Source organism: Hoplias malabaricus, chromosome 9 (genome assembly GCF_029633855.1).
Source record: "Hoplias malabaricus isolate fHopMal1 chromosome 9, fHopMal1.hap1, whole genome shotgun sequence".
NCBI lineage: Eukaryota > Metazoa > Chordata > Actinopteri > Characiformes > Erythrinidae > Hoplias > Hoplias malabaricus.
The window spans coordinates 12,926,998-12,950,283 of record NC_089808.1 but is presented as its reverse complement, the minus strand read 5'-3'; the positions used below and the strand labels follow the sequence as shown (position 1 = coordinate 12,950,283).

At 38.1% G+C, this 23,286-nt stretch overlaps 1 protein-coding gene across 6 annotated transcripts in view; it reads left to right on the top strand.

The window, feature by feature from the left end:
• camk2d1 (calcium/calmodulin-dependent protein kinase (CaM kinase) II delta 1) overlaps nt 1–23,286 on the top strand; it is a 90,333-nt gene that overhangs the window by 54,049 nt on the left and 12,998 nt on the right. For 2 of the 6 annotated variants that reach the window (XM_066680682.1, XM_066680680.1), the window contains exons 5-13: nt 493–558; nt 2,749–2,821; nt 7,240–7,342; nt 10,518–10,601; nt 12,600–12,694; nt 16,318–16,440; nt 17,564–17,647; nt 18,037–18,079; nt 19,631–19,665. In XM_066680682.1, the coding sequence (XP_066536779.1) occupies nt 493–558; nt 2,749–2,821; nt 7,240–7,342; nt 10,518–10,601; nt 12,600–12,694; nt 16,318–16,440; nt 17,564–17,647; nt 18,037–18,079; nt 19,631–19,665 (706 nt within the window). Of the gene's footprint in view, nt 1–492; nt 559–1,748; nt 1,822–2,748; nt 2,822–7,239; nt 7,343–10,517; nt 10,602–12,599; nt 12,695–16,317; nt 16,441–17,563; nt 17,648–18,036; nt 18,080–19,630; nt 19,666–23,163; nt 23,224–23,286 lie in introns of all 6 variants that reach the window. The other 4 variants (XM_066680681.1, XM_066680679.1, XM_066680678.1 and 1 more) reach the window with 3 other exon arrangements.

The window sequence follows — 23,286 nt, the reverse complement described above, 5'->3', positions numbered from 1 at the left end:
ATATGCAATATAACATTAAATAATAAAAATATATTATGGATATATTGTAATTATTCCTTTATAAGAGAATATTAAACATTTGACTTGTCTCAGAGAAAGAATGTTTAGGCCATTGGTCTCCCAGTTTGGACCTAGCTGGTATGTTTAAAAAAGTAGAAAATTGAGTAACAATACAGTAAAATATGAATTATGATTTCTTAAACTTTTAGATTTCAGTCTGAATTGGGGGATTGAACATATTATCTTGTATACAGAGGGAATGATCGTGGGCTCGTTATATTCTAAGATCCCAACTACTGCTGGATCGACTCAATATTTCACTCCCATCTGTGTTTATTGGTGTCTTTTTATTGCACTTAATTTTTTCTCCTTTCAGTGCTGCAGGCATGCATGCAGAATCTTCTTTTCTATCACTGTAAACTCTGCTGAAGTCTTGGAAAGTTGCTTTCAGTTTGCATGTTGTAATTCACTTTCTCATTCTAATGGTTCCAGAGTCACAGGAGGCGAACTCTTTGAAGATATTGTCGCCAGAGAATACTACAGTGAAGCTGATGCCAGGTCAGTCACCTTGCAAATTTTCCCAGTTCCTGTGAAATATGTATATAAATGTCACTAAACATTTTAGGTTAATTAAGGACAGTACCTGTATGTATAAAGAGTTAACTGAATTATTATGACAGTTTGTTGCATTGCTAATTTAAGCCAAAGGAATGAGTAGAACTGATGTCGTATTTACAATGTCATTGCGTCATTGAGTAGAAATGCCAGTTTTCTGAATGGCAAATGTGACGAATGTTGAACCCAAAATGTAAGCAATGACTGTTGCTGTTAGCCTTTTATTTGTTGTGCCTTTTGTTTCCTGGTGCACTTATCTTTCCATATTTCCCTGTGATGAGCTCTAGCCTTTATGCTGTAGCTGTGAAATGTGGGCTCCCATTTGTTCCCATTTTGATTTGATTATACAATGTCGATGTCCATGAAGCAGTACCCCCTTTTCTTTTTTATTTATTTATTTTTTTTAAACTGTTCAAATTCTCCACAATAGGCTTTTACTGTTCTGTACTCATTAACTGTTTTGTATTCACTGTCCACTGTCAGAAGTGCAGTGTAATTCTATCACTATTTGCAAGACTTTTGCATTCAGTTATAGATTAATTTGAATCACCACCTACAATGTAAGCAATGCTGGCATAATTTATTCAGTTCAATCAGTCCTCAGAAATAACTTTAGGAAGTATTTTTGAAATTAGTGTCCCACTCTCAATACTGTGGCTCTACTAATGGTGTAGTTACCCATTAATAGCAGTGTAGCTTATTATAGATATATTCTTTACTGTGCAACAACTGGATTGCTCAGGTACAGCTTATGTAAATATACAGAGGTATCAGCATTGGTATTATGTAATTACAACCTGAAAACTGATGTGATGGTTATTTAACTTACAAGATGCTCTTACTGTGATTGCATGAGTGAAAACTGACATACATACAAATGGGTATTAACAGAAGCTGTACTTCTGAGATAATGATTACGCCAGTAATCGCAGTTTTGTTACATATGTTGTTGCTGCGTATCTCACACCATTATCAGAGTCTATTAAAGTGCAGTGGCACCAAAGTTGGCTTTGTTTACATGTATTCCTGTCGGTTTTGTGAGTCGTTCTGTCATTTGTTTCTAATTGTGCTTGCTGAATTGTACCTCTCTTCTTTTGCTTCCCCGCCATGTCTTTCTCTCCCTCTCCCCACAGTCATTGCATACAGCAGATTCTAGAGAGTGTAAATCATTGTCACCTAAATGGCATTGTCCATCGAGACTTGAAGGTTAGTATGACAGGCCAGAAACATCCCAAAAACTCTGGCGCTGAGTCTCCAGACGAGCAGATTAACAGGCGGTTCGCCGTGGTCAAGGCTCTCCTGTCTCTCCCTCTCTCTCTCTCTCTCTCTCTCTCTCTCTCTCACCCCCACGTCAGCCACCTTTACCTCTCTCCACACATCGAGCCATTCACGTTCGGGGGTTCCGACTCGCTGCCCGGTAGCCGAGGCCTTGTGCATGTAGCATCAGACAGATGTGCTCTAACCAGCAGCTGTGAGGCTTGACTCAGTGCGGTTTTTTCAGGTGGTGGAGCCTGTAACCTCGTTGAGGTGTTTTAGGTAGAAACTTTTAGGCATGAATATAATAAATCTGCTGCAGGATACCACCCTCTCAATATCTTCATTGGGTCAAGCTCACAACTGCCTCTTGCACAAACTCCACTTCTGCTTTGAGATCAGGGGAGGAAGCATGGGGAAGATGCTGATGATGATGCATGGAAAACCTTGAAGCTGGCCCTATGTTTTGGATTGTGCTGTTCGACACACTTCAGCATGTTATATAATTCATTCTGCAGTATCTCTAGTATACCGTCAATTACCACACGCTTTTTGGAAATTGGCCCTCAAATTTATGCAAAGACCTGGAGGACCTAATATTGCTCTGTCAAATTCAGAGGTCTGTTGTAACTATTTTGTTCCAGCTGGTGTTCTCTTTTCTAATTCACCATAGTAACCATGTGCCGCAGACTTTGTAGCAGTTTTCCGTGCTCATAAATGGAAGCTCCTCCCTATGGCTATGTGCATATGGAGCCTACTCTTGAACTGATGCTCTCAGTATCAATGGCAGAGCTTCCCTACCTCCTCTGGTCTCAATGCGAATGCAGACAGTGAGTGGATGCTTGTCACTAACCCACACCCCCTGGTGTTTGCATGCAGTCATTGCATTCAGCAGATCCTTGAGGCTGTTCTCCACTGCCACCAGATGGGAGTGGTCCATCGTGACCTGAAGGTGAGTATAGAAGCTTGGGGGGGGGGGTCCTAAACACACCAGAATCCTTCCTCTTCTCTCCCTCACTTACCAACCCTCTTTTCTTTGTCTTTATAATCTGATCATGTGGACACATGATCCAATTCTGTGAAGGAGTTGATGTCATAGACGGTTTAACTGTGTAACTCATTTTTCACAGAATCAGCCCCTCATTTCTGTGTCTTGTTGATTTCCATGCTGCTGGAAAAGTCATGGTTTATCAGCTTGGGCAGTAATGTCCACAGACATAAAGTCTACCATAATTGACCGTTACCACTGTCTACTGTGTGGCTGTGGCTCTTTTATTAAGGCCCGCTGTTAGTTTTAAGCAATCAGTCGACCTACTTAGCTGCACTTCCATATGCAAATTGGGCAAGCTTGGTCAAATCAAGTCTTGTTTATGTTCTAAGTGAAATATGACATTCTCATTCAAACATGAAGCACATAATACTGTTTTTGCCCATTTTAATATACACTAACAATAACACACACTCTAACAAAATAATAAATATAAGAAAATATTATGGGAGGGAAAAAAATTCAGTGCCTGTTAATGTGGGTATCTGGAGCCTACCAACCCACAAACTGTGAAACAAGACAATCCAGTCAGGTTTTGTGGGCGAAGTCAGAAAATATGCAATTCTGATTTGGCTACACTTCTGATGCCAAGTGTGGAGAATGTAGAATTATACTACTCCTCATTGGAGTACCTCCAGTCACAGCACTACACTTGTGTTTAGATGAGAGAGGAAAAAGCAAGGTAAAACTGTGCTTTTTTAAATGGAGAAGATAGAGAACTGATAAACAGCAAAAAGCGAAAGCTTCTGCAACTCTTTTCATTGCTGCTCCTTTGAGTTTGGGCTGGGGGGTGAGCAGGAGTTAATTATTGTTTAAAAGAACAGATGTTCAAACCAACTGTTCTGAGCAGGACTAGTCGGACAGGATGAGAATAAAGCTGACTTATTTGATCCTTGTGGTGTTTTGTCCAGGTCATGTCACATGACTTTTCTTTAAGACCTCTGGGAGGTCTTTGTGGTACAGGGCTACAGTTTGTCACCTTTTAAGGTCTGTAGAGAATATATAGCTTAATTTTACATAGAAACAACAAAACTGGGTTAAACTTTGTACATATGGTTTTATCGTAAGATGTAACGCTGTAAGAACTGAGCTCTTGAATCAGCAAGTCTTGTAATTAAAGCGGGGAAGATTTCATTGAATGTGATTACTGCTGTACGCTGAGAGAAATCCTTGCTGAGTGGAATTCATTGTTATCTTTGCTAAAGATACAACATCCTCCCCCTCCCCATCCCACTCCACATCAGAGCTGGGGCTCAGTGTAGCGAGCGCTAATTTGCTAATCAAATGAGCCAGGTGCAACTAGGAGCTGGCTTTCTATCCCAGAATAATCCTCCTGCCTGCATTTGTAGTCCCAATTCCCCACTCTGATTGGCTCTTTCTACAGTGTTACCATGGTGAACAGGGAAAGGAAAAAAATGAAACCATTAGAGACAAAACCATTAAAAAGAACAGACAGTGTTGCCTAGGTGCCTTGTTTAGAAATGTGTGTGTTATGTATGTCCAGCTGACTTTGTGTTAGCTTTAATTGGCTGCAATACACACAAGTACACAAGTTGTTTTCAAACACACACACACACACACACACACACACACACACAGGTAGCAGATGTGTTTGTAAAGATTGGCCAGAATGCTGAAACTGAAAAATGTCCAGAGTTACAACTTCCCTTTCTGCTGAAACTTTTCCAAATAAGTCATTCTTAGTTGTTGTGTTTTATATAGATGTCTTTTTTAAAGGTCTTGAATGTCACTTGGCTACAATGAGAAGGCTTTAGGCTGGCTTGTGCAGACATGTTTGTTTTTAACTCAGCAAAAGAATGTGAGGAATGACTTGGAAAAGGCTGTATTTCAAATAACAGTCACTTCACAGGTAAACAACTCAAAGCTGAGGTGAGGGCTGTTCTCATAGTCATTCATCAGCTTCAGGAAAAGTCAGGAAACAGTTTTCCAGCTTTCTGTTTTTGGTCAAAGAAAGCTGCAGAAAAATCCTTTTCACACCTCTGAAATCCAGCACCTGGTTGCATTTTCTGCTTCACATGATGCACATAATCCCAAACCCACTCTGTGTTGCTCAGGTGTGGACACTTGGACGGACAGACAGACACCCAACGGCTTATTTGTTGAGTTGCATATGTTCTTCTTTTTATCTGTTTCTTTTTGACTGCTATCATAGCCAGAGGAGGATAGGTCCCCCCCCTTGGGAGCCTTGGTTCCTCCCAAGGTTTCTTTCTCAGCTCAGAGGGAGTTTTCCTTGCCACTGTCGCCCCTGGCTTGCTCACCTGAGGGGGTTTTACATTTCATGTTAAAACTGTCTTCACTGGAATTCTGTGAAGCTGATTTGTGACACCATCAGCTGTAAAAAGCGCTAAACAAATAAATTTCATTTGATCATATAGTGCTTTGCTGCTCTGTCTGTGGAAGGATGGACAGAACTCCTTTGAATTTTTTCAAATTTGAAGCAAGAGCTTGATTTTTATCCTGCCTCTTTAAGATCAAAGGTCTATAATGGGTCTTGCAGGGGTTAGGTCTCACTCTAATAGTGTTTTACTAGGATTGATTGCATACTTACTGAAATACAAGCATTTGTTTTCCATACATATTCTTTAACGTTTGATGTTATTTTGGCTTGGGATTGGGGTAATTTAAAGGTATGCAAAAACCAATGGCTGCATGATGATATGGATTGCTCCCTGAAGCATGTTAGCACACTGTTTGCGTAATGTTCTTTCTGTTCCAAACACAGAATGATTGCACGATAATTGCAGCAAGAGGAATAGTGCAGCTTCAACAGACCAATATGAATGTTTTTGTTAAACAAATGTAACATACTGTGCATGGTTTCTCCAAACATCACCATATAACTCCATTTGAACCAAGAGCTGGATAATGCATTCGTTAGCTGAGCACACCCTGACATATTTTTGTTTATATAAGCCTTACAGTGTGCGATCTGTCATTGCAAAACATTCTGACACATGGGTCTCATTTATAGATGTGTGTGTAGGTTTACGAATATGAAGAATGCATACGTACAGTGTGTACAAACTGAATGTGTTACAAGGCTCTAATGGTAAGAATGGTCCAATTTAGAAACTCGCCGACTAATCACTCCTACGGTTGATCTATATTCAATTCATATCTCTGCCTTTTTGTCTCAAAACATTGCATTCCATATTTAAGCTTTTTGAATGTTCTAGATTATTGTAGCTGATTACAGATATATGTTCCCTTAGTGAGTTATGCCTGAGGTATATTGTCACTACCACATCCAAATGTCCTTTTTTTATTAATTTATTTATACATTTTACACTATTTGAAAAATGAAAAAAATGCATAAATTAGTGGCATTTTAGAACTTCTTTAAGAAGCCGCCTTCATGTTTTTTTTGTAAACAATTATACTGACCTAGTGGCTTGGAATTGAGATTCTGTACTAAACATTTAGGAACACTATGTAAAATGGGTGTTTATTGCTCCTTGGGCTCTCCCTAGTGTAACTGATTTTTCCAACACTGTAGAGAAGGGCGGGAGAAGGGGTGGTTTCCATCTTTCCTCCAAAAGAAAAATAGTGCTTTTTCTGCCATGCACACCATGCCTGGTGTAGTAATGACAGAGGCTCTATTCTCCCTATAACAGGACAATTATTTAGAAGGTGAAATTTTAAGGTAAAAATTTCACATAGTGTTTATTTTAAACATGGCTGCCCCCAGGTGTGGAGCCCACTCAGTGGAGCATAAACTGAACTTCTTAGCAGTTTGAGTTGAAAAACCTAAAAAATGAAAATAATATATAATCACATCCATAAATGATTGCTGTTTTCTTGGAGATTGGAGATTTTGTCATTTTTGCCTTTCATCATTTTTACTGAAGTAACTGCTTCAGAATGAAGACACTCTGGTGTCTGCCTTTGTCATAAGAAATACTTATTGGAATGCAATTTGAATTCTGTTACTCAAAGATTGGCCTGGTTCAACAATGAAAGAAGCTTTTGTTACATCTGTTTGTAGTGTTGAATATGGAGGTTATCGGTCTGTTAGCTTCATTTATTTTGCTCTCATTATAAACATCCTAGATTCCGGGTGGGCTCCAGACCCACCGCGACCCAGAACTGCGTAAGTGATTACAGACAATGAATGAATGAATGAATAAATGAATGCAAACATCCTGGTAATTTGAGACCATAAGTCTTTTCAGTGTTTTCATTTTTGTCCCAGGCCATGTACAGTACAGAATGTTTACAGAATATAATACAGTTCTATAAATGTGGCATTTTTTTTCACTATAACCACATTTGAGGGTTAATTTTATCTTCTTTATTTAAAGCCAGAGAATCTGCTCTTAGCCAGTAAATTGAAGGGAGCTGCAGTGAAGCTGGCTGACTTTGGCCTGGCCATCGAGGTCCAGGGAGATCAGCAGGCATGGTTCGGTATGTATTTGTTAATGAATTTATTTATCTTCATTTTAAACATATTTTTTGTGTTTATTTTAAAGATTAAATTCCTTTAATATTATTAAGCCTCATATGTATAGCTGTAAATAAGTAAATATATAAATATCTGTAATCCTGTATCCTACATATTTGTTCACAGTGTGGTAATCAAAAATCAAATCAAAAACTATTACATAATATGCAGAGATTCCCAAAAGCGTCTTTAGAAAAGATGAAGCAGGATGTGTTTACAAAATATGTGGAAATAAACATATTAATTTTATTGACCCAGTGTATTAACATCTGTGTTAGGGCAGGCTGATGTGCTACAATGGACATAAAATGTCTACACACCCCTGTTAAAGTGCCAGGTTTTTGTGCAGTAAAAACAAAGAAGAACAAGTTCATTCATTTTAGCTATTTTTTCGTGACATATATAGCTTTTAATGTGACATATATTCTATTTCTAATTAAATAGAAATTCAAACTGAAATCTTTAAATGGGGCAGAATAATAATAATAAAAAAAAGTGATATTTTGTGAATGACAGGGTCAGCATCCAGTCTTTTTGAGTAGGAGTCCATCATAGTTGCATATTTTTATGTATAATGTGGCTCCGTCATACTTGCAAAACTGCTCCAAATCTGTGAGATGGGGAGCCCCTCGCCTGTGCCCAGCCCTCTTCAGGTCACATGATTTCAACTGGATTGGAGATTTTGTAATGGCAGTGGAAAATACACTTTTTAGAATTCAATCATTTTTGCCTTTCATCATTTTTACTGAAGTAACCGCTTCAGAATGAAGACACTCTGGTGTCTGCCTTTGTCATAAGAAATACTTATTGGAATGCAATTTGAATTCTGTTACTCATATTGTTCATATTTCAGATTCATTTACACTAACTATGAAAATCCCCAGGACAAACTGACTGCAAAGATTGGCCTGGTTCAACACTGAAAGAAGCAGAACTAAAATTACTTTTGTTACATCTGTTTGTAGTGTTGAATATGAAGGTTATCGGTCTGTTAGCTTCATTTATTTTGCTCTCATTGTAAACATCCTAGATTCCCGGTGGGCTCCAGACCCATAGCTTTAAAAAATAGCTTTAAATGGGGCAGAATAATAATAATAAAAAAAGTGATATTTTGTGAATGACAGGGTCAGCATCCAGGCTTTTTGAGTAGGAGTCAATCACAGTTGCATATTTTTATGTATAATGTGGCTCTGTCGTACTTGCAAAAGTGCTCCAAATCTGTGAGATGGGGAGGCCCTTGCCTGTGCCCAGCCCTCTTCAGGTCACATGATTTCAACTGGATTCAGGTGTAGGCTCTGGGCCATTCAGAAACACTGATCTTCTGGTGAAACCATTCTTTTATTGATATGGAGGTATGCTTTGTGTCATTGTTCTGCTGTAAGTTGAAATTCCTTGTGTGTGCCAAACCTGACTGATGTTTGAAACTGTTCATAGTTCCCTTCACCTTGAATGAAGCCCCAGTTCCAGCAAAACAAAAATCATAATGCTGCCAGCATCATGCTTCACTGTAGGAATTGTGTTCTTTAATGATGCAGATTTTTTGCACCAATCATACCTTTTGGAATGATGGCCAAAATGTTCAGCCTTGCTCTCATCACACCATAATACATTTTCCCACATGCTGTTGTCAGAAAATGTATCCAGGCTTAGTAGTTTTTCTGTGTGAGAAAATGCTTCTGTCTTGCCACACTACTCCACAGCCAAGACATATGAAGAATATGGGAGATTGTTGTCACAAGTAGAACACAGCCAGTACTTGCGCCATGTTTATTCTCATGTTCATGACTATCTTCACTGTTCCATGGTTTATCTAATGACTTTTTTGTTTTTGTACCCTTTGTCTGATTGATACCTTTCAAATATTAAATCCCATTGAGTTGTTACTGGACAGTGGTAAGATGCCACTAAATTAATGTCAGAAAGTAAATATGGAGTTAAATAGCTTCAGTTTATTTTATGGCAAGGGTGTGACTACTATTTCACAGTTTGAATGTGATTTGTTAATCCTGAAAACAGCTGCATTCCCAAATATAAGAGTGTGTGCACACTTATGCAGTCAAATTATTTTAGGTTTTATTTAGATTTTCACACTCTAGATGATTTCAGTTGATATAAAATTGGCAATATTTCTGGAATTGTTTATCTTGGTACGATTATTTTACATCACAAAACCTGACATTTTAAGAGGGTTGTTTAACTCCACTGTATATACTGCTTTGGGTGACGCCTCAGTTGTAGCTATCAAGTTGAAATGCAGTATTTAGTGTGAGAGAGTGTTGTATATGGAAAGGATACGTTATCATTCAGACTGCCAACAAACCCCTGCCGATTCATAGAGAAGTGATGACCCCAGAATTTACTCTCCCACTGGAAACATTACACATCACCGCTGTTACATTTGTTGGGGTTTGTGATTGGGCTCAGAGGGAGTGATTATTTCATAAAGCACACTATAAAACATAATTAGGTTGGCAGTGATGACGTCTCTGTATTCAATATGGTGTTTCTTATAAGGAAAGTTGCAAAGCCATGCATTAATTTTGACACTAGTGACTGAGGTTATATACAGTTAAAATACTCATTAATAATCATTTTAAAAAGTCTCTATCCAACTTGGGGAATGTCACTCAGTAACGTATGTATAGTGGCATAGAATTTTCCACAGTATTCATGCATTTCAGTAGCAGGTCAGTAGCACCTTTCATAACAGGTTTACCAGTGGAGAAATAATCACAAGCATTTTGAATGCTGGAACCTTCTTCTGATGAGTAAATGATTAAATCCCAATGACTAATGGGACTCTCTGGAGTAACTGCACATGAGCCAAAGGTCGCTGTGCCCAAATACTAGAGGGCCTCTAACTTTGGGCTGTAGAACTGTTATGATAGAGTTCTAATGCCATTAGGATGAGTTTGAGTGGTGTAATCATCCAACATAATTACTAATTGCTTTCAGAATAGCATTCCTTGAGTTTCCCATTCAGCACTAATAATTTCTCTCCCATGTTTATGACAATGTGCAGATTATTCTTTCCTGTTGAATTAGAAACATTCAGAGGGACAAAGTTTGTAAAGTATAAGAAGAGTAGAAAGATATCAGTATTGTATAATACATTTAGGTTGTTGTGTTTTGTTGCAGGGTTTGCTGGAACTCCTGGTTATTTATCTCCTGAGGTGTTAAGGAAGGAACCCTATGGGAAGCCAGTTGATATGTGGGCCTGCGGTATGTATTTCACAGCAGGCGTCCTTTTACTAAAAGACTTTAAATCCTTCACACATAAAACCATTTATAGTTGCAGTGTCTTCAGATTTTTTTTTCCAGCATGTGTAACTGATATCTTGTTTCTAAATTAGACTGTTTGAATGTGTTAAATGCTACAAGATTCAGCACAATTGAAAGAGAAATATTTACATAATATATCTTGTGTTTCTCATTTTAAGTTGGATGAAAGAAACAAATTCAGACTATTTTCTTATTTGTAGTATTGCATTCTAAATTATTTTATGTAGTGGAATAATTTTATTTTGATGATATCATTTTACTAGTTTCAGAATTTGTCTTTGAATGGAATTTCTTCAGGAAAAAATATCTAAAAATAAGTGGAATAATCTGGAAATATTTATGACAATCTCCAAGTGAGATTATTTAGATTTCAAAAGACTTCACTTTCCAATTATTTTACACAGTTGAACTCACTCAACTAACCATCAACATTTCTGATGTTGACACAGGGCTAAAAAAATAATCAATAGGTTGCCTTTCTGCAGCCTGCAATAAAAATCAATAACGTTAATTTGTCCTTTTCTACATCACATATGGGATATCTTACAAAAGCCTCACTATCCTATAATGTTTCAGCTCCTGAATGAGGTGTTGAGGTGAAGAATTTCTTTTAAATTTATTATTGAGAAAATAAGAAATTGGTTCTTAAATATGATATTTCATACAGCCTAGTGATCCTTTATTTCAGTTCAGATTTTCAGTATCACTACGGAATGGCTTTGTTTAACAGATGGGACCATGGAGGGAATTTGCTCCATGGCTCTGTCCATCCTTCTGGGAATACACATGTCCTGAAAGGTCACAATCCCTTTGACTAGTATCCAGGTCTTTCATATGGAAGTTGTGGTATTGTCCCAGTGGGTAATTGATTGTTTTCCTAATTTAAATGTTTGATCCTCAGTGGAGAGTCTCTTGTGTTTATTTTCACATGAGAGGAAAAGAAAGGAGCATGAAGCTAAAGATACGTCTCCATGGAGATGAGAAGATGATAAATATAATAGGAGTGATGAAAGTGTTTCCTCCTCTTTAAAACCTGGATGGATGAATGAGGCAAAAACAGCACTATGGATGCTGAAAAGCATCCCTTTGAATGAGAAGTCCTGCGTTTCAGAGGAATTCACTCATTGTTCTCATCTTATTTGTGTTTTTTCCCACCGTGTAACTGCACCTGTCTCACTGACAGATGACTGAAAACAAATTTATCACCATAATCATATTTACCCAGTGGTGCATTGCAAGGCAATAGGTTGTGAAAGTGCAGTCTACAGCAGCCAGTAACCGTTATGATAACTGCCATGAACCCACGTTAATATATATATCGGCTTATACCAGCAAGCTTCTGTAGTTACAAAAGCAGTTTTAGTCAGTTTCACATTTGAAAGGTTTGACTGACTCTTGCTGGAATAGGCATTTACCGATGTCAGTGCTCTTGAAAATCCTGTGTAAGTGTCATGTTGTCTTATGAACAGTGATCTACAGTAAAGTATTACCTCCAGCTCTTGCCCTGGAGCTGCAATCTTCTGCACATTTTACAGCAGGGAAAGCACTACAGTGCACAATGCAGTGGGCTCTTCAGGACAAGAGCTGTGAAATACCAACTTAGTGTGCATTGTTCTTCTAAAACCAATTCATTTTACCTTAGATATTTATTTCAGTAGTTGGCTTTTATGTGAGGGAATGTTGGTTATTTTTTATTAATTGGATGAACTTTTTTTTAAAAGCTCTGGCTGTGGATTTAATAAAAACATATTTAATAAAATAATAAATACTTACATACGTACATAACAGGCTTTCCCTTATTAAACTGTATGTTTTTGTAGCTGTAAGTGGAGTTTGGATTGTACTTTTAATTTTTTTTAAATTAATTATTGCATGTAGTTATTTTCTCTCTCTCTCTCTCTCTCTCTCTCTCTCTCTCTCTCTCTCTCTGTTTGGCAGGTGTGATTCTGTACATTCTGCTGGTGGGTTATCCTCCGTTCTGGGATGAGGACCAACACAGACTCTACCAGCAGATTAAAGCTGGAGCCTACGATGTGAGTATATAAACAGTACTTCCACATTCATTCTCTCACTCTCACTGGCAGAACGCTAAAAAGCAGCACACGGTTTGAAGCCTATCTTGGGCCTGGCCTCAACCTGTCCAGAAAGAGGGAGAGAGCTCTGACATAGGCAGTGGCCTTTTTCCAGCTGGCTTTTTTCCTCAAAGCTCCTGGATTAAAGTTTCCCAAACTCTCTTCCTCACTGTTCCTCTGCCAGATTCCTCTGTTCAACCTCGCTGTGAAAATTTAGCTTGTGTTTTCTGTACTTCATTCTCTGGAACTTTATCTTTTAACACAAAGAGGAAATCCTTATGAGAACAGAAAATCTCAGCGGTTTAAGTATTTTAAGTTGATTTAGTGTAGGGAAGATGTGTACAGGATTTCTAGGAATATATTTGGAGTGTAGGATATGCTAATGCTGTGGTGACATCACAACTGTAACTCTTTGGAGATACCTCGTGGAGTTTCAGTTCTGTTAAAAACATCAGGTTTGACCCAGTCTGATTGGCTGAGCCAAGCTGTAAGCGCATTTAAAATGCAGTCAACAGTTTCTTTTGTACAGAGCATCTTTGATGCCATTTTAGTATTTGGACCTGTTTGCCTTCCTTTGTCAAAATATCGACCAACTAGCTGCTGCTGAGTGATGTGATAGTTGTCATGGAAATTGTTTTTCATGCTCCATAACAAGGACGGAACAAAATGAAAGATCATGCAAAATATAGACAAGATTTAAAGAGAGCCCCCTACCCCCGGTTGCTCCTGATTGGTCACAAGCTGTGAGGTGTTGTGTGAAATGTCCTTATTTAAAATTTAAGACAACTTTGTTGATATAGGCCAGCTTTTCTCTGCATTTTAATGCAAAATAAGAAGTCATGCCAATCTTGGAAAAAAAAAAAAAAGAAAAAGGAAATTCCTCTCTTGCAGATTGCCCTCGTGAAACCAAATCTATGTATTTGAACAGGAGTTCTAGATGAATCTCAAAATGTGTGTTGAAGGGGATGTAGCTTATCTTCACATAACAGACGTATGTACTTCTTGACCTTACACTGCATTCACAAAAGGAACTGTCATGAATGTTATATCTGTGTGTATGTCTATTGTGGATGTGTAGACTGAGTGTAATAAGGACCTGAATCCAAAAAGATGAATTAACAGTTCAAACAATATTAAAACTATATTAGAACAAAGGGCTAGGAACGTGGGTCACAGCTGTGATTTGACTGGTCAGTGGCATGTTTGTGAAGTATTACGGATGTTCAGATGTTCTCATAAGTGTTATCAGCAGTTCACACGTTTGATCCCCAGTGTTGCTATAGTTTCCACTCTCTCTGGATGGGCTCAAGATTATTTAGCCTCTTTATGAAAACATATTTAGGACTTTGTAGAACACACCAAATATGTTGCTTCACCAGAAACCAACTTCTGGCAGTGTTCCTGAGGAATCTTAGCCCATTCCTCTTGGACAATGGGCTCCAGTTCACACATGTCCTTGGGTTTTTGTTCTCCAACTGTCTTCTTCAAATCCCACCAGAGATTTTCTGTGGCATTCAAGTCATGTGACTCTGACAACCACTCCAGGATCTTCCAGGACAACATGGTGTAATTGTCCTGTTGGAAAGTCCCATTTTGCCCAAGTTTCAACTTCCTTACAGAAGGCATGAGGTTTTCTCCTAGGATTTCCTGATACTTGATTGAATCCATCTTTCCCTCCACATGCTGAAATTTTTCAGTGCCAGAGGAAGCAAAGCAGGCCCAGAGAATCATCAAGCAACCACCATCCTTCACTGTAGACAGGGTGTTCTTTTCAGGTTATGCTTCATTCTTCCTCCTCCTTCAGATATATCGCTGATCGATAGGCCCAAAAAGATCCAATTTTGTTTCATCGCTCCGTAGAACAGAATCACAGATCATCTGTGGATTATTTATGTTTTTTATCACATTGGAGTTCTGGCAAGGAGACCTTCAGTTTATTATGTGCCGTATTGTGGAAACTGAACCCTTGGTGCCTGTTGCCATCAAATTTTGCTGCGGGCTTTTTGCAGTCACTGGAGGGTTTTTAAGCACCTACCTCCTCAGAAATCTGGTAGCAAGTCAGTTAGCATTTTCTCATTCTGCCACACCCAGGTTGTGTAGCTAGTTATCCTTTAACTTAGAACTTGCGTACTATGCTTCCAGCTGTAGCTCTAAGGACATTCAGTGCCTTTGCTATTTTTTGTATGATCTCTTCTCTTTGTGCTGAACTCTCTTGTCCATATTTCTCACATGTAATCAAATGTCATAGTAAAAACATAAACTCCAGCCAATCCAGGTATTTGATGTGTCAGCCATACCTGGTGCGACGAACAATGTCCTTGATTAGTTGCATCAGATGTGCTTGAGACATCTGATTTGCCAGTGTGTGCCCTTATGAGGGATTGAATTCATGGAGTTGAATAATTTTGAGACTGCAGTAGTCTTTAAAAGTAGCATTTTGTAGTTGAATTTTAAGCAACTTGTTATTTTAGATGAGATATGCTGTGTAAAGTGTTCATGTTTGATTGGTTTATGGAAAACAGCTGAAATATTTCAAACTTTTCAAATGCTAATGGAACGTTTGTTTACAAAGGGACTTGAATAATATTTATTGCAAGCTGTATCCAGTGACATTTTGTTAAAAGCATTGGCTGGCTTCACAAATATGAGGAAACTAATTTGTCTTTACTCTCACAGCCAGGCAGCACTGTGTGATTGGGTTACAAGCAACCGGCTGAATGTATTTGATCTGTGAAATGCATGGGTAAAAATATAATTCTGCTGTGAATTTTTGGATATCCTCTGATTCTTGAATGATCAGAATTGTGAAGCAGTATCAGCACTTCTCAGACAGATTTGGCTCCTGATGTTATTCCTGTATGAATGCAGTTTCAGAACTATGCATATAAGTTGTTGTGGGAGAGCCAAGTGCTGTTAGCTGCTGTTAACTAAAGCATTAAGCTCTGTTGTTGATTTTGTGTGTGGACCCAGCTAACCTCATCATTTCGACCACGCACAAGTGTAATGTCTCAGTCAGAACAAAACCTCACATCTTTAGCAAAACACATGTACAGAAGGACAGTACTTTCTTAAATGGGCTTATTCTTCATTACTGCTTGTTCATGTTATGGACACTTAGGTATCAGATTCTGTACATAACTACATGGTTGCACCTGTAATGGATCACCTGCTTTGAAGCACAAAATGGTTTATTAAGAATCAAATTCTGTTTGAATCTTCTTCTCATGATAATCTCAGATAAAAAAAATAAAAGAGGAAAATAATGGATTTTCAGTTTAATAAACACTGCTGTGTTTTGATGCTTGAAACAACTGATTGGTCCTTTATTGTTGTTAGTTAAAGTAAGAATATTTATTTTCTAGTCAGTTTTAGAGCATTTATTGGACCATTCATTATTCATTTTGTCAAAATATAAATGACAGCTGTTCTTTTAGAATTCTACAAAAAATGGGGAAAAATGACAAAAAAGCCTGCAGTAATATATACATTTATCAGCTGTGGCTAGTAAGGATATCTAATATTGATTAAAGCTTTAGTTGACCCACTCCATGTGATTCTATATAATTCTTTGTGTGTGTGTGCAGTTTCCTTCTCCTGAGTGGGACACGGTGACCCCTGAGGCAAAAGATCTCATCAATAAGATGCTGACCATCAACCCTGCCAAACGCATCACTGCCGCCGAGGCCCTCAAACACCCCTGGATCTGCGTACGCATCTTTTTGTTTGTCTTTCTCTCTTATGCACATTTGTATGGGAAAATATGCCACACAATATGTTATCAAAGCCTGGCAGCTTATTACTATAGGGATTTAAAAAGGGCTCTTCCTTTTTACAACAGATTTGAACTCAAAATATCCCAACAATTAATCAGTGATCTTAATTAGCCACTTTAAACCTGTGACATTTCTGGGTTAATTTTACCAGTAAAGTGTGGGCTGTGTGGCATACACGCATGTAGCTCTTATGAGAACATATGAGAAGCATATAAGCCTAGAGTGAGGGTGTATTTCAGCAACATTTTGGAGTGGTATTGTTTACATATCATCCATCCCATCTTGCAGATGCACTATAAACTGTAAAATCCAAATAACCAGGAGTTCACATCCTCAACTCTGACAATTGTTCCTTTGTTTCTAAAATCGTGGTTAATTTCTCTCAAAAAATAAAAAAAATTAAGATCAAAATAATGTTCTGTTGTGCCCATGCTTTAAATGTCTGAAATGTTGGTTCAAACTCCAATAAGCGTTTTCTGTCCCAAATTAATATAAACTGAAGGAAATCTTCTGAACCTGATGTGAATTCCATTAGGGAATGTTCAAACTGCTCAGCAAAGCTTGATTTATTGCTTGATTCGTTGCAGTGACCACATTTTATGGTCATTTAACCCACCCCATACAGTGCATTTACATTTTCTCAATAAAATATCTTTTAAAAATAACAGGGTTTATTTCAGTGTTTAACCCAGGATTTCAGTCTTATATTTACATCTACCCCCATCTCTCTTAAACCACACTCTATATAGTTTCATATTGTTCTCCTGTTTTTAGCTGCATTTTCTATTCTTTTAAAGGAAGCTCAGACATAAGGTGCATTTTTATCTATTGTAGTCCATACACCCACGTATTATACTGTAAGAGCTTGTGTGTGTGTGTGTGTGTATGTATGTATATATATATATATATATATATATATATATATATATATATATATATATATATATATATATATATATATATATATATATATATATATATATATATATACTTACGTACATACATACATGCTATCTATATATACACACACGCTTTTAACTAGTTTCTGTTTCTATAGCAACGCTCCACAGTGGCGTCCATGATGCACAGACAGGAGACTGTGGAATGCCTGAAGAAGTTCAATGCCAGAAGAAAACTTAAGGTGAGATAAGACATGTGTGTGTATGTGTAAAAATACAGAAAAAGACTGAGCTGGTGTGATATCCACTTTTTTATTAGGTGAGATACAGAAGAAAACACTTCCATGATTCAGATGGATATTGTAGCATTGTATTAGTGTACATAATTTTTGGACATTACATACAACACAGTATTTTTTCGATAGTCCAGATCAACCCTTTTCCTCACACATGTAGGACATTAGGGGACACCTGTGAATGTAGGTCACAGAAATATCCAGAATCATCAGAACACAGATAGACACTCACCTTCCGGATTTAATTATTGTCTCAGACTAATGTTCAACACTGTTATGAATTAAACCAGTTTAAACTTTGCTCTCACTCCTGTGGTCTGTGTTCATTCTTCCAGGGGGCTATCCTGACCACCATGCTGGCTACAAAGACCTTCTCAAGTAAGATACAAAGCTATGTTTTCTCACTTTTTAGAAAATTGTTTGTGTTGAGTGTCATACACAGAGCAGTGAGTCCTGGTGATATGAAACCTGTCGTTCTGTTGCCTTTTTCAGAAGTGCTCTGAGAGATGGTTCCGGGTTGTATGTTCGAAAAGAATTAATGCAAAAATAGCTCTCTTCATTCTGTTAGTGTTGAAGTATTTCAGATTCATTGCCAAGATCATTCTCTTCTCCAAGTTTATTCAAAGCTAAGTGATTCTATCTTTGCTTTTAATAATGAATCAGAAGGTGATATCCCACTCAGTGACACAGCGCTGGGGAATGCAAATATTAGCTTATAGTTTATTTACTCTGCAGTATTGAGCCTGCAAGTAAATCTGAGGACTAATTAATGTCATGAATAATTTAATATAGCTGTGAGAAAGTTGAAATTCTTTTGATTTCTGCATAAATATTTCCTGATCTCATCTTTACCTTGGGCCATAAATGTTCTATGTTGGATTTAACCAAGAGCAAATACTGCTTTTTGCAATGTTTTCTAAGGTTTATCACTTTAATGCAGATGTCTCTAATAACCTTGGACCTGCTATTCAGATCTTTTAGATAGGTCAGTTGGAAATTTGCAGGAAAGGACCCCATACTTTATGGCACATTTTAAATACAGTATCTGTTTTTTCTTTTTTTAAATGTACAGGCAAAAAATAAACATAGGCGAAGCACTAAAATATTAAAAAACTATATTGTGTGTCATTTTATGGTTGATACGAAGCAGTGCCCTCCATGCAGAACAGCAGCCTTTAATGTTAGCCTACCTTTGTAATATGATTAAAAGTTCCCTGTGAAAACGGGGACCGGACAAAATGCCATACAATTGATGCAAAAAAGGACAGGCAATGTGACCAGAGGTGCTCATACATTTACATATGACTGAAGTCTATTTATTTCTGTGTGGGGTAAGTGCTCCTAGCCAGATGCTAGGATTTTGTGGGGAAAAAAAAGTGTGTGTGTGTAGAGCGCTTTATTCCCCTGCGCTGCAAGATACTCAGATTCCTGCAGATAATTACAAGCCAGTTGGAATAATTATAGTTGCATTACATAATTTGTCTTTCAAATGCTATTTTTCTTCCTTTATAAGCATCTTTGTTTCTTTTCTAACACCACCTCCACTCCAACAGACCTCGGCATGTGAGAGAAGTACATGGGTTGTTGGCAGCAAGCTGCTGTGTGTGTGTGTGTGTGCGTGCGCAGGTCACAGTGTGTATTAATGATCTATTTTATAATCTCAATTTCTGATCACCCTTTTTTCCCTTTCCCTTTTTTCTCTCTCTTTTCTTGCTTTTTTAATCTTTCACTCTTTTGTATCCTTTTTTCCTCACCCTCTCTTCTCTCTTTCATCCTGTTTTCTCTCACCCCTCCTATCTCCCTCGTTTCTTTCATCTTTACATGCTCTCTCTCTTATTGCTCGTCCCTCTTTGTTTCTTTTCTCACATTGTCTTTTCTCTCCCTCTTCCCTCTCACCCATTCCCCTACCCCTTCCTTCATATCTCCCAGGCAAGAACCCATACAAGAAGCCTGATGGTGTTAAGGTAGGTCTGGGTTTAATCCTTTTGGTGTGTTAAGGTGCTCTTGTTGATTTTTAAGCAGGTTTAATGGACAGCGGCTGGCTGCTTACACTCCATTTGCACATATAGTACTTCCACTGCAAGGTCCTGAGTTGCTGATCTTGTGGTTTTTCAGTTATCCGCATAAACTTTTCTTTCTTTATTGTTAAATCTCTCCCATATACACTTTCCCTCCTTCACCATGAACCTGCACTGCCCTCAATGAGTTTGCAGTACTGCTATTTCTCTCTCTCTCTCTCTCTCTCTCTCATTTTAGTCTTATTCACCTATGTGCACCAGCCATTGTACATCCTGTCTAGACATTATATGGCCAAAACCTCCACTCTTCAAACCATGTCTTTATGGAGCTCCCTTTGTGCACAAAGGCACAAAGCTGAAAAAGGAAGGGGCCTTTCCCAAACTTTTTTTGAAACTGCAGTGAGAAGATTTTCATGCTACAGTTGACCAGGGCAGAGCAGACATTTCACATACTGCCGTACTACATTTAAAATGTTGAGCTCTGTATGATCCATTCTTCTATTAGCAGTGGATGTGGTTGAAACATCCGAGACGAGGACCTTATGGTGTATATAGGAAACGTCCACCGTGAATCAACAAAATTTCAACTCCAGATGTAACCTGTGGCAGTGAAAACACACACCCACAAGTGATGAGGAGCAGTGAGATCACACATAAAATGGCAAGCAACCATCCCAACACCAGAGGAGCAGTTGTGAGTTGGGTGCCATTGTCAAGGGTGCTACAGACATGGATGTTGAGGGAAGAGAATGCAATGTTATTTCAATCCCCTCATGCAACCTTGTGGTCCCAAGCCTGTTTTAAAAACCTTCAGGCCATGGCTGCCCCCATATCATATGAGACACATGAATAATGTGTGTTCCTGTACCTAATTCTCACTTAGGAATCCTTGGGGTCTATCTCACACTGCCAGTTCTAGCTAATCAAGGGTTTCAGGAATACTAGATTATTGTTACAACCTTTAAAGTCCAGTAAGATAAGGTTTGATCTAAAACACAAACCCATCTCCAACATTTTATTTATGCATCATATTTTGAAGAAAAGACATGGTAAACATGGGTATTGGAGTTAATGAAAAAAACAAAAATCATATACAACATTTGAATCACTCCGGCATTCTTGCTCTCTCTCCTGTACTCTTTCTTTTCAGGAGTTAAGATTAATATTACGATAAAAACTTTGTTTTAGACCTCATATCTTTAGGGAAAATTCTCTTTGAATCCACTTGAAATGCGTCAGTCAGCTGCATTAAGCTGGACATCTGCTGGAGGAGAAATCCCAGTCTGTGTTATTTAGTGGGATTAGGTTTAGAGCGTGGGGGGATGTGCACTTTCTCCTCCAGACGTCTGTTTGCACTGGGAAGAAAACTAATGCCCACTGCAAGCCCAAGAAGGCCTTAGAAGCTTTGATTTGGACTGAGAGATGTCTTCATCTACATTATATTGTGGTCAGAGCTCATGATTTCAATGCTTTTTTTGAATAGTATGTAATGAAGGGAATATTTATTCTGTTTTGCACCATCTTAATGCAGAAAAGGAAGTCCAATTCCACAGAAAATCCTATCATGGTGAGAACCTGTAGGTCACAGAATTCCCCTTAGATTTTGTTTATAGTTACCCTAGATAGTAAAATGCATAGATTTGAATACACATACATTCAAATACCTTCAATGGGGTTCTATGAGAGCCTAAGTTTTGTACCTCTTTGAGATACTTTTCTGGTGACTGGATTCTGCTCAGGACAGTCATCCAGCTGGTGTTCAAAGCCTAGTGATGCAAGGTTTTGTTCAGTTTAACTTTAGAGCTTAAATGAGTTTAGGATTGAAGCATTTAGTTTTTGTCATATGGGGTACATGCTGTGTACATGTGATTTAAGCAGAGGTTAATTTTGGGTGCCACTCTTTTTCTTGTTAAGAGTCAAACTAACCCTAATTTCATTCTAACTCTAAGGCTGTGAGAACGGGGGCGGTGTTGTGTCCAGAGCACTGAAATTTATTTTTCACTCAGTGATTAATGAGTTCTTTGCTTCCTTCAGGGAATCTTGGAATAGCTTACATGAACATGTCCTCTGGTGTTAATTTCTGATATTCTCCTTTTTATTTCCTCCAGAGCCACATTTTCTTTCAGTGTACTGCTTTTCTCCACAGACCTAGTTAAACAGTTCTCTTGTATGTGGCACTATTGTAGCGCTAAGCCTAACCCCGTCTAACCCAATCTTATCAGGAACTGGTTCTCTCCATTTGATGAATTAAGCCTTGTATGCCATGAAGTATGATAAGCTGGTCCTATACATTGCCTATATTGCATATAGCAGTGGTTCCCAAACTGTGGTACGCATACCACTGGTACATGAAACAGCAAGAGGTGGTACGCCAAATGACCTCCAAAAATTGACCACATAATTAAGGATTTTATTCATAACTAAAAATCTAAAGTTTTTATGTATAAATTACATAATTTACATAAATTACACAGTTTTCATACTTATACTTATCTAGGGAGGGAATGTAACCCCCCCCCAGTTTTCTGAAAAATCTTTGTAAAGAAAGCACAGTTTCAGTTGATTACTGGAAGTAAGCAAAGGCTAGAGACAGACGTGAACAATTTGGATTTTATTATAAAAAAGGGCAAAGCAAAAATGAGAAGAAAAAAAAAATGAAACCAAGCCCGAGAAATACTCAGAAGGGCTGAGACCAAAAGGCAAATATAGAGAGAAACTAAGCGAGAATTCTGTACACATGAAGACAAGATAGAACAAAACACTCGGCTGAAGGAAATCATGGCCGTTCTTTGCATCATTACAGCCCTAAAACAAGGTTTAACACAGCGCCCTCCTTCACCTATTGCTACGAGCGCAGAGTGCCACTGTGAGCACCTGCCCCAAGCCCCCGCCGCGCTGTTTTCACCTGTAGTCTGTTAAAGCACATAACTGATATCACATTGACCTCTACTCGGTTTTTATTTCTTTCAAAACGCTTATTGCCCATACGTTTTGTATGTTCTCTGAATTGTATAATTGTGTTTAAATCATTCAGTTTTAGGACTACTTATTTGTATTTTCTCTATCATTTTTAGGTATTATTTTAGATTATTTTGTGTTAAGCATGCAAATTTCAAGTAAATAAAAAGCAACAAAAACATGTAAAAATTCAAGCAAGACTTTGCCTTATGCCCGCAGAACAGAGGAAGAACCAGGGGCTACATGTTTCTGTGGTAAAAATCATAGGTTTTGATTTGATAATGGGTGGTACTTGGTCTAAAAAGTTTGAGAACCACTGACCTACAGAATACTGTGATCATTTAACCAACCCAACTTTCAACCCCATGTGCTGCCTGTTTACACAATAGCTCCACACGTTTTGCATTTTCAGAATGTATCTCACCATTTCCTGTTCCTTCACTGGTCAGCTCTGCTTGTCTTGTTTCTGTCCCCTCCCCCTTATAGATCAACAACAAAGCCAACGTAGTCACCAGCCCTAAAGAGCCCGTCCCCTCTCCTGCTCTGGTACTCAGTCTGTCTCTCCGTTTGTCTCTCATCTTTCATCATTGGAATATCTCCACTCATCAC